Here is a 12,676-nt window from a genome sequence, read left to right as displayed (position 1 = left end):
CTACAGGAGCGGGAGCAGCTTTCATTCCTTTCCTGAGGGAGAGCACCGATCTTTTGAGAGGGAAAAAGGATGGATATGTTTTCACACAAACTGATCAAACTACTCTTCATTCTAAATGAATACAAGACTGACTGAAAGTCTCAGGTGTACTAATTTTCTTCAGCTAAGTCATCCAAGTGTACACTACGAAGCTAGCAGCTAATAAAATAGTTATCCAGGAACATCAGAAGGCATTTGCCTTCCCTGACAGGCCTCTGCTTCTACCATCTAAGAGCAAGAGCACTTACAGTGACATCTAAAAGGACTTGTAAACATAATGAGATGAGCCATCTCTGATATTCCTCCACTAAAGTAGTCCTTTCTCCTGCGCCCTCAGGAAGCTAACAAGGATAACCAAGCCTCCTACCATCCCTGCCTCAAAAGGGGAAATTTGCTTACTTGGTTTTTTCTCCCACTGGGTTTCCTCTGCAAAATTTTAGAGGCAGGATCAAACGTGTCAGTTATTAGGGACAGACTCTGGCAGAGACTCCTGGGGCACAGTTCACACACTGCGAAACACAACGGAACAGAGGCTGCACTCAAGAACTGTCTCTACGTACTCCCCCGTCACCTATAGAGCACAACTGCCCAGTGCTGGCCAGATTATGCCAAAGGCTAGAAAGCAACCTCCCATTTCAAGGAGCTATCACCAAGTAAAGTAACTCCTCTCTCCTTTATCTTTGCCTGCTTTCCCACTTCCAGTGCACCATGAAAGCCTATAGTTGGGCAAATGTCCAGAGAGGTACATATTATACTTACAGTGGATCACACACATATTTTTTCCATCAAGAAAAGTCTTCATCAAATGCACTGATCCTGCAGTGCCCACCTGGAGGAGGACTGTCGACTGCCTTGCCTATCTGTTTTCAAGTGGCCTCATTTTTTTTTTTCTGCCAAGGCTGATAATGGGTAAAAAGGTGTCAGCAAATGAGGCTCTTGAATAGTAAGGTCTTTCTCCGCAACATTTCTACCGTGTAACAATTGATTTCCTGCTGATATATTGGCAACACCTGACAGAAAAAGCTGTAATTTTTTAAAAATTGGTTTTTTCTTTCCAAGCAAATTTTAACTGCTTCACTTACATTCAGCTGTTGCCAATTTCATCTTAAATTGTAAGTCAGAATAGAAGAAAAGACATGTAACCTGAAAATGTCTGTTTCCTTCTAATTACAGTGGCTCTTAAAAGCACCTTTTAGATATGAAATGAACATTACCAGCTACATGAACAGCACAGTACTTTTTAAAAAAAAGTTGTAATAATGTTGATCTGAAGGTGAGACACAGGCACCGCTGGAAAAAAAGTCTGACCAAGTTAAAGTTTCTAAATAAAAACTTGAGCACATTCTTATCTTTTGGTCCAAGTATACCCTACCAGGGTACTCATATTTTTTGGTAAATTAAAAAACTGAAGCTCAGCTTGGACTCTATCCTCCTTTGCCAAACTTCTAGCCCATTAGCTAGAAGGATATTACTAAGATTTTAGGTCTTTTGAGTACTACTAGGATTTGAGTTTCTATTGCAACTGGCCTCCCCTGTCTTCCTCTGTCCACCTAGTAAGACCTCAACACAATGTATACTGCAATGTCTTGAAAAAGACAATACAGGACAGCACATCACAAACCTTTGTATTTGTCATTTTCTTATGGGCAAGGATAGTAACACCAAGAAAATCTGCATGGAGCTAATGCTGTAGATATTAGGACTGTAAACTGGAGCTGCTTCTCTAGAAATTCTCATTGTAAAGTTACCGTTACTGTTGACAGTCCACTCTGCAAACCGAGCCATGCCTCTCTCAGCTCTGTTTTTTGTGTGAGCTTAATTGACTTTGATTTTTGGCCTGTTTATGCCCACCTGCCATCAAGCCTGCAAAATGGGAAAAGTAGCTTTGAAATTACTATCTTGCTCTAGGAAGATCATCTTCCTTCACTAGAAGAAGGGAAGTATTTCTTCATCTCTTCTTCCAGTTGTGGCTTCAGACATTTGATTTCTGCATCTTGTTAATATCCTTAGGAATAGATATTTTTGGTTTGCAATACATTAATTACAATAAGAATTTTAATATCTTAGTTTTTCAATATTATTTCTAGGAAGTATTAGCCTTTCATAATATTACAGCAAAGACTGTCTTAGGATTGCTATAGTACAAATTTCAAATTTTTAAGCCAATGTCAAGAAGCAAAAGCATGTACTGAAATAGTTCTAGGCTGCAGAAGATGCATAATTTAGCACTTATGTTTTACACTTTGCAATGCAGGCAGGAGATAAAACATCTTCATATTAATTTGCAATATTTTGCAGTTATGCTTTGAGGCAGACACTAACATATAACTCGACAGCTTCTCAGGAAAAAGCTTGCCTAGCTGAAGGAAACACTGCAGGATTGCTACTGCTGCTGCATAGCCTCTGAAGGGTGTAGTACTGTGCCTTCCAATTTTACCCAGCTGCAGAGCTTGCAATTAAGATGGTGATTATAATTCTGATCTGTTTAATCAAAGACAGGAAGTTTACCTGGAGAAATCCATCACCAGAAACTCATGTTTTCACAGTTTGCTGTCCCTGCTGCCTTTCCATTTTCTTTCAAGCTTCAGGATGAAATCATTATTTCCACCTGTCTCATTTAGGTCAGTGCCAGTAAGCAATAGAAAGGGTAACCGTGGGCAGCATGTTGGACAGAATGTCAAATTCGACAAAAATTAGACATCTTTTTTCTCTGCTTCTTTTTTCCTGAACACTTATTTGCCCACAGTGATTCACACGTGCAAGTGAGTAACTGCAACAGCAAACTAGGAAAACCAGTGGGAAGGAAAATAAGTAAAAAAACAAAATAAAAAAAATTAAAAATCAGTTTACTCCAACCAATTCAAGATAAATAATTCTCCTGACCAAATAATTCCAAAAGTCTGCAGAGAATAGTATGAAAATCAAGAACAGCCAAAGGCTATCTGGATGCAAAACTAGACGGGGTAACATTCCTTAGGAAGAGGGAGAAAAAACTGTGGGCAGTGAAGCCTACTCCTGCCGAGAGACCTTGCCCTGCTTCCAAATGATACAGAAGGGAAAGCTGCATCAGAAATAACAAATCCAGAAACTGAAGGACAAGCAGCAGGTGGAAAACAGTACTCACCGACTACTCCAGTAATTACGTGGTGAGGACATGCTATTAAATTATTTATTTTTACAAAATCTGATGCCCAGAGAGTTTGCTTCAGGAAACCCAGAGTTTGTCCTTCAGGGCAAACACTGGATGCCCAGACAGAAGTTTTGAACTTCAGAGCAAACTAACGCCGGACACCCAGATGGAAGGTAAATGGGAATTGGGAATAAGCATGATGAAACTTTGAAAACTTAGCTAAGTGATACAGAAAATCAGGTGTGCACATACAGTCCTTTAGCTATAAACACATGTAATCCCTTAGCCATAAACCGCTGACCAAGTCTGGGACTAGGAGCTGATGCAGCCGCACCTGGACTCCTTCTGAGAAGGAGCGTAGAAAGCAAAGGAGTCCATTCTGAACCTCATGACTGAACCAGGGAGTCTCCCTTACCTTTTTGCATCTCCAGTCCCTGTGTAAATCATTCCAAATCGATTCTAACACGATTCTCCCTCTGTATGTTTCCTCCATGTAGGAAGTAATAGAGTGAACCTTGCCATCGAACCCTTAAGTCGCACTTTTATCTAAACACTCATTTGTGCACCATAACTGCAGGGTAACGCTGCAGCTCTCAGCCCGATTCTCCCTACCAGTTTCCCTGCGTCCCCACAGCACAGCACGATTTTATGCTGTGGCTCCATGAAAACCCCATTCAGACTATCTGCAAAGGTCCCTAGAGTTATACCACCATACAAACAAAACTGCCACTCTTAAAGTAACCATGAGACTTGGCTCCCTACCGAACTGCGCTGGCACTGAAAAGATACATGACAACACTGTGATATATATCTGTGACATCACATTCCAAGACTATTGCGTTGTATCACTTCTGCAGCTGACATTGTAACATTTTACAGGTTTCACATTTGCCTTCTATTTTAGAAATTATTCTAAAAAATACTCAAATTATGACAACAATTCTTCAAAGGTAGTTCAGAAAACTTTGCTTCTTGCAGTAATTTGGTCCCTCACTGTAAACACACTTTAGGAACCACTGCTGAGCACCAGGCTGAACAGTGTCCCAGAAATACTGGACAGATTGCAGCGACCAGTATGTGGATCCTTTCCAGAGAGATCTTTATGTTCTGCCCAAAGCTTTTTCACTCTCACACAGCTCTCTGCTTCTTAAGACTGCCTCCTGCTCCTACTCTTCATTCTTCAGCATAATGACTTCAGGTGTCTATACTCACACCATCTTCGTGACACCGCAGCAACAGAGGAATGGCTAGGAGCAGACAGCTTTTTGAACAAAGAACCTAGATTTTATGAGTTTGGAAAAGGACAAAGATGGAAAAAATAACCATAAACAATTTAAAAAAATGAAGCTGATTTGTTTCCAAGGGTTGTTTTCTTTTTTTTTTTTAAACGGATTTACATGAATACTTAAGTGAGGTAGAAGACTTCATTTCAGAACAATACATTCAATTTTATTTAAAGAGCAACTCCATCTGAAGTATTAAACATGCAAGTGGAAACACACGTACAGGATCACTTGCTTAGTCACAATCATGACACTTAAAAGAAACAAAATCACAAATACTATCCTTGAAAGAGACAAAATTCATAAAACAGAATTTTGATAATGGGCTTTAAAAAGATACCATGGCAGATAAAGTAGGGAAAAGGAAGACACTTTGTACGATCTGAAGTCGTAGAAGAGGCTGTATTTAGGAGGCAGCTTGGAAATGAGAGAGGTGGATAAGGAAGTAGGAAACACAGGAAGGACCACCAAATAAACCATTAAATCTAAATTGGAAGAGAGAATTTCAACCGACTGAGAAAACAATGAGAATAGAGGAGGAACAGTTTAATAATGAGGTAGAGCAAAAAAAAGTACACAAACTGTACAGTTCTTAACTAGGTTTGTTGACTGAGGTGATGATTTTGGAAGAACAAGTCAGTGATGATATAAAAACCAAGGCACAAACGCAAGTCTAAGCACCAGCATTTTTCATAAAACATAAAAAAATAAACTTGTAGATGTGAAGCAACAAACACCTGCAACATTTCAGAGAAGAATTTCTGATGACAGGAAACACTGAGACTTCTAGTAGCAACCGAGAACTTGGTGAAGTTCTCACTGACAAGGAAAGAGGGCAGGACAGCCACAAGAACATTCATGGTAGCTGTTATCGTATTTAACGCACAAAGCAGGATAAACTAGGCAGACAGAATTAAGAATATGAGGTAAAGAAAAGCAAGAATTCAATTAGATGCCATTAGATAGGCCTGAGTGGAGGTTTGACACCCTTTGGTCAAGTATGAAGGAAAGAGGAGAGGTGTCAAAACCGGTAGCCTTTGGCATGAAGGGAAGAGGCAGAGATAAGTTATCCCAAGCAACTGAAACAAAACCAAACCAGTCAGAAAGCAGAGGGGACAAAACAACCCACAACCAAAAACATAATGAAGAAAAATACTCACTTGCAATAAAAGCTGCTGAGAAGTCAGGAGCAGAAATACGCCCCTTGTTTCTAGCTTCACATGTCTCTAATAATTTGTGAGGGTTCTAGTCAGTTGTCAACCACATGGAAAGCCAAGTAGGAAAGGTTCAGAAAGCCAGGACAGCTAGGGGTGAATACAAGAACAATTTTCCTAAATTGGAGTTTAGAATGTGCTGAGGAGACAAAGTACTGACAGGAGAAGAAAAAAAAAAAAAAAAAGGAAAAAAAAAAGGGACGCACTGCAGACCACCTGAAAACACATAAGAACAGCACAAAAGAAGAGGAAACAAGAACCTCCAAGAAAAGAATCTTTTCAGTGCCTAGTCACAGCCCATAGTAGGAAGGGATTACAGCAATAAAGCTATACATAATAAGAAACTGTAGATATTCTTTCCCTTCTTTTTTTTTTTTTCACTCTTGATGAAATTGATTTGCATCAACAATACTTTTTATTCTGAGGCACTTCTGTCCCAGGCTGAACTTGGGTTTGCAGCTCAGTGGCTGAGCTGATCAGCCATCCAAGCCCCATGTCATCTGAAATGTTGACATAAAAGTTTCAGGCTCCCCCAGAGGCATACAGCTGCTTTGTGTGTCCAGGAACTCCTGCTAGATAATTTCTGTAATTCACCCAAGCACCAGACATACCCCTAACAACAAGTAAGCAGCATACCGCATTTGCGGCAACAGAAATTTGTCGCTGAGAGTGCAGTCACTCAGTTTGAGGACTTACGACCTCTATATGCAATACAAGACCTGCTATAAAGCACTAAAAAGTTGTTCTACCCATTGTCAGACGTAACCATTATCCCAGCAATTTCCCAACTTCATTGTAAACACATGGAGCTGCTGCAAAGCATAAGGTAGTTGAGATGAATACAGGAAGAGCAGTGTAAAATCCAGCGTCCTTTGATAGCCAGGGGAACAGACTAGCTAATGTAACAGCTTCACTTACCCTCAAAGTGCCGCATGTCACTCTTGGAAAGCAGTTTATACCTGCAGAAGCCTGGCCTGATCTACAGCAGCGTTAAGCTGTTAAAACCTTGCTAAAATAAAACCACCAATGAGCTGAGTTTGACTTCTATACTAAAAAACATTTTTAGGCACACCTCCAAAGCTAAGTTCAACTGGAATTAGATGACACATCACTCATACAGGAAAGACCCATGAAGATTTCTGCTCCGTGAGAATCGCTGGAGAGACACAGCACCTCTAGTTTCAACAAAGGAACCTGAAAGGTGCTTAGATACAGTACAATTGTGCTCAGCACAAACACTTAAATCTGAGAAGAAAAAATTACATCTTTGCAAACTTCACTATTACACTAAGTAGCGAATGGGCGAAATATATAATTTTCCATCTGCATCCACAACATTCACAGATAAACTCCAAATATGGAGGTCCCTGGATCAGCTACATTAGCTGCTTGCTGGTGACACAGGGCTAAAGCACAGCATTACAAACAGAAGCCTAAGCTTTGATACTGAAAACAAATTAAAGTCCTGCCACCATTCACAGAAAAAGAGCAGTTTTCAAGTAAGAGGTTTTCTACCACACAGGGCATTACAGAGCTAACTATGAAGAGGCTAATAGCCATCAGTAGTATGTCACTCCACCTTTTTATATATTATCTCAAAATTACTGTCAGAATTATGTCTGGAAAATAAGATATCCATGTAACAACAGGAGATAAACTGTTGGTTTCATTAGCAATCTTCTCTTGAGATTACTCAGAACACGCAAAATAGCGTTTGTGATTCATTTCAGGTGGAGATTCAATCTTAAGCTCCTTAAATGTGTGCCACAATTAGCTCCTATAATTGAGTATACCAAAATTCTTTTCCAACCCTCTCCATTTAGCTCCTTTCAAAGGAGCAGTAGGATCTGTGCTTACCTCCTTCATCTCACAGAAACAACTGCGTTGCTAACCTTGTCCTGAGACCCCCAACAGAGCTCTAAGGAGGCTGCTTTGGCATCAAGCTCAGGACGCTCCAGTTAGAATTATTTCCCCTGCCTCGTTCTGGCAATGGAAACCAGTCACAGAACCATCATACTTAATGAGAACGCTAAATAGCAATGAGAGCTGCAGCCACAATTCATGCTATCAAATAAATACACTGACGAAGGCTCAGCCAAGTCAATGTGCTAAATGGACAAGCAAGACATTCTCTCCTCGAATAAATATCTGGTTTATGTGACGTGTGAACACCTGTTGATAATCCACTTTGGGCCGCCTTTTTCTCCGTGACTGGCTCCTTGCACGGGTACCACCAGCGCTGGCACCCTCCGTGTGGGCAGTCCCGCTGCCCACATTAGCTTCACCTCTGGCAGCCAGATGCGAACTGTCACCTGGTGTCTTCTTTTCTCCAGTTCTGCCCAAGTGTTTCTGCTTCTCACGCTCATCTTCTGCTCTCCCTCGTCCTGATCCAGCTTTCAGTCCCAGCGTCTGAGAGTCATTTGTCAGGGCGAGCTCCTCTGAGACAGTCTTTGAGTCAGCTCCCTTCTTTCCTGAGGACTCCTGCAGTTTGAGTCTGTCAAACAGCTGTAAAACATTTGGGTATATGACCATATTCATAAAACGAGAGAGGCCGCTTGTTTGCCATTTCTACATGGCTTTTGCATATACCATCCCAAACCAGAGCTCACAATGCACAACTAGTGAAATGTCTTTACCAGCAATAAATACTATGTTTTCTTGCCAAAGTCAAACCGTGACAAAAAGTGAACAGATCTCTCGCATGTCCATGAGTGTCTTTATGAGTGCATTGAGGAATTTAATTGGGGAGCAATACTGACATGCAGTAGCATTAAACTTTGGTCAGGAACAACAAAAGCTACCAAGTTCCTCTACCTAGCTCACTTTCCCCACCCCTCTAGTAATGCTGTCAGACAGTATTAGAGAGATTTCCATCTTTGTGTCCTCAGGCATGACATGAATCCCTAAGATAAGGGGCATCTATCAGCAAAGAGTGTCTACTGAAAAAATGATGGGCCTTTTGTGTTCCCCAGAAAAAACAAACTAAAAGAGACTGTGGGGTGTATTCTAGGAGGTGAGTAGACCAAAAACAACAGAAAAATAATAAAAGCTAGAGCAGCAGATCCAAAGCACCATGTGAATTCATTAATCTAAGAACACATTGTGCTGAAACTAGGAAAGAAACTGATTTTACTCTGGCAGCAGGGAAGCTTTTATGAAATACTGACAAATGAAAAAGAATCTCGGTTAGCCTGTCTCTTGCCAGCAACAGGATGGAAAGCCAACCCCTGCAATAGGGGGCTAAAGGAACAATGACAACTTGATTATTTTAAACTAATCTTTAAAAAAGGAAGGGTGGGATCTATCAGAAAACAGATTTAAATGGCTGGAATTTGAAAAAAAATTCCTCACAATGAAACGGTTCATAAGTTTTTGTGATGCTTCTCTGATGTTCAAAAGGCCCAGAGCTATGTCATTCAACAGGCACAGCCTGTCACATTTTTTTCCCTTCATTGTTCAGAAGTTCATCTATCATCTCTCCAGTTCTCAACTTCATAAACATCTTTTTTGCAGCTAGATGCTGAAGAGTGTCTTGCTTTGGAGCAACATGCATAATCTTGGGCTTCATGGTACCCAGACTAGAAATGACCAAACAGACATACTGTTTCGTTGGCTGGAGACAAAGACAGTTGCTCTGTGAACATCAGTATCAGAGCTATGTGCTGCCAAATCACCTGGCAGGACAAATGTGGTCTGGATCAGTCATGGGTACAGAAAATGCACAGAACAAATAAAACAAAAAACAGAGAGTGATCTTATAGAAGGTCAGCATACTGCACTAAGCAGTGGCAGCAACTGTGATCTGATATTAGGAACTCTAAAGTGGAAATTCTGTAACACTGAACTATGGCCAAAATTTTTTCAAAAAAGTCAGAAAACTGGTTTTTTACCCCCAGTTTAAGTCATTTTAGAGTCACCTGTAATAAAATTAGGTAAAATATTTCAAATGTAAATACAATTTTCCAATCAGTGCTCGCCCTTCCACTACTTTGGAAAAGGAGATACTAAAAAAAAAAAAAGAAAACTGGAGGTAGTTACCTACCCGGGTTAGTGTAAGCTGAGGTTCTGCGTAGAAAGCTCTGCCCGTTACTGGTTTTCTGTACGTCTCATCCACATCTGTCAGGGCCTAGAAGAAGACAGAAGAACCGGAAAGGTCAAAATTAAAAGAAAACATGAAGGAGCTCTGGACCAGCTTTGTATCATAGCATTATGAAATTAGAGAGAAAATCCATCCTAGGAACAAGCTGTGCTTTGGCGCTGGCTTCTTAATCATCTAAGCTGTACTGAGGTACAAAAGCACCAGCAAAGCCTAGCATCCATTCTGCATTACTTGCAAAATCTTTCTGAGCTTTGCCTGCAAAATCCTTCCCCTTCCCAGAGATATTTCCAAACTTTTCACAGCCCCAGGCTCACAAATATTGAATAGCTGCTTTTCCATTCACTGTCTTTAAGATCTTCATGAGGCAGAACACAGGGAAAAGCTTTTGTCACTGATATCCAAGTGATGTGTTAGTGAAAGAAAACAGAAGTGACTACGACTATAAAATTGTGTTTTGCAGAGAAAGCTTTGGAAGCTTATGATATTCCTTATACTCCACCTTCCTGGGTTCTCACACAAAACCTTTGAAGATGTTGGGAATGCTTCAAAGCCTCTCTCTCACCTAAAACTTTCTCTAAGATGGCTAGACACCTCTCAGATGTACCAATCCAACATCAAGCACCACTTAAGACTCAAATCCAGTGCTCAGTGCCAGAACAAATTAGCTTTATGAACCACAATACCACATTAACCTTCTCAAAATGTAGTTTGCTTAAAAATGTTGCAAATTTCAAGTTTTCAATACAGCAGTTATAAATCAAGGGCTGGAACAATAATTACCATATTCCAGAATTTGTCAAATGCAACCAAAAACCCTGTGCAGACTCCCCGGAGCCCTTTGAAAGTGCGGATATGGACATTGATTTTTACACCATCTCGGACACAGCGATGAAGCTCCCCCAGCGGGCTGCCTTCATGGACTGAAACAGAAAGAGAACATCACTAGACTTCAACAAAATACATATATATATATAAAAGAAAAATATGTAAAAATCTACTCTATGTAGAAGTACAGCAGATCTTGGTACAATGCTTTTCTTCATGGCAAAAGAAATTAGAAGCCCCAGAGCACTGTAATGCACTGCAGTTGTAATTACTAGACCACCAAAACTTTACTTACAGTGGGGACAGCAAAGACTTTAGAAAATACAAAGGTTTCACTTGACGTAACCCACAGCCAAATCAGCCTTAGCTGAAAATTTCTGAAGCAACAGACAACTCAAAGTTCTTCAACTAACTAAACTGGATCAGTTTAAATTGATGGAAATTTATTGCTTCAGTTAAAACTTTAAGCAGCCAGCTGACCATCCTTGAAAGATGTACAAGTCTTCACCCTTCAAAGATGTAAAAGTCCTTGGCAAAGAAATAAAATTACTATAAGCAGCAGCTACCAATGAAACCATGCTAAAGTGCCAAACAATAATGCTTTTAGCTGGGGCAAAACCAAAGGAATTCAGTAAAACATATGACTTACGTGGCAAACACAAGCCTTTTCTGCACACTAGAAATGTTTGCAAGTGTAAATCATCTGGAGGGGTAGATATTATTTACAACTTCTACCCATGCCACGGTGAAGCCATTCCAGAGATAAATTACAGCTACCTGCCTGCTTGTGCAAACACAGCCGCAGGATTGCTGTGCAATTCCTACTGCGGGTCAGGGAAAAGCACTGGTCTAAAATCTGACACAGTTCTTCCTTTTAATAAAATATCTGAGTCAGAGATGATATCTCGCCTTGTCCTTTAGGGACTGTGTATTCAAGGTTTGATTTGCACACTAGAAAATGCATCCTGTGAGTGTAAAATGTTACTGCAGGACAGCTACCTGAAGTGCTTGGCTGCATGGTAATTCTTAGCCACAGCAGGGAAATCTAAAATAGTTTCTTCCGAATTAACCTCATCACATTTATCTTTTGAGATCCATTGTTTTCTTCCCAGCCCTCTCCAGCTGGATAACTGGAGAAAATTGCTTTCACACAGAGCTCAAGCCGTTTCTGTACCTCCCAGCTTTGCTTACGGGGGTTGTTCCATGAGTCTCTGTGCTTCCCTCAGCCTAACTGATGGCAAACTTATGTTCTGAATTCACAGGTCCATCATGGGACCCACAGATGACATCATTACTACATCAGAATGATGTTTTTAACCAGTAACAGTATTTTCTATAACCAACCCTGAGAATTTACAGGATCATTTTAGACTTAGATTTTTTATTCCTATGTTTCTTTTATATAGGGACTTTATCTACAACTTCTTACAAAACCCAAGTACAATCTTTATTTCCAGCTATGCCTTTGCTTGTCAGCACACCGTTAGGCCTGGTGGAAAACATTACAGCTCTGCCAAATCTAAGCAATACATGCTCTTCCCGCTTTCCCTTGCTGTCTAAAGTTCCAACTTCACCACGGCAAACTTCCAACTTCACCTGATCAAAAGAACACATCTTACGAAAACCTTTCAACAATCTCACATCCACTTCCCGGAAAAAATAAAACCAGCAATGCAAAGAATTTCTTTGCAACACACCTCTCCTGCAAACATTGAACCTGTAATGACCAGGCTCTGCATGCAGCTAGATTTGCCTGTAGCTTTTGATGCTGTTAAGTACCAGTATTATTAATTTTTCAATCTGTAAGGAAAAGAACAACCTAGTTGATTTTCTAGTCAAAATCCTGTCCTCATCTGTATAAAATAAGCACAAGTTTAATACCAGGATTCTGAAAAATGACTAGAAAACTACTGTAAGCCAGAGGACCAGTACCCCAGGAGAGAAAAAATAAAGATCCAAACTTGGGTTAAGTTCAAGTCCCTGTGCTCAGGGTAGACTTTATTAAGAGGCAAGATTTAAAAAAAAAAAAAAAAAGAGCAAAGCAAGTCAGAACAGTTTAAATACCTCAGAACACTATCAATTGCCA

At 40.3% G+C, this 12,676-nt stretch overlaps 1 protein-coding gene across 1 annotated transcript; it reads right to left on the bottom strand.

The window, feature by feature from the left end:
* Positions 1-7,766: 7,766 nt before the first annotated feature.
* LSM11 (LSM11, U7 small nuclear RNA associated) lies at positions 7,767-10,685 on the bottom strand (the record flags this gene model as incomplete). The annotated part of the gene is made up of 3 exons (XM_010077345.1): positions 7,767-8,171; positions 9,709-9,792; positions 10,546-10,685. Coding segments are annotated over 3 exons (629 nt in total), but the record flags the coding sequence as incomplete, so codon positions are not given.
* Between the last annotated feature and the right edge of the window lie 1,991 nt (positions 10,686-12,676).

Source organism: Pterocles gutturalis, unplaced genomic scaffold (assembly GCF_000699245.1).
Source record: "Pterocles gutturalis isolate BGI_N339 unplaced genomic scaffold, ASM69924v1 scaffold37488, whole genome shotgun sequence".
NCBI classification, from domain to species: Eukaryota; Metazoa; Chordata; class Aves; order Pterocliformes; family Pteroclidae; genus Pterocles; species Pterocles gutturalis.
This window is presented reverse-complemented; position numbering and strand designations above follow the sequence as displayed.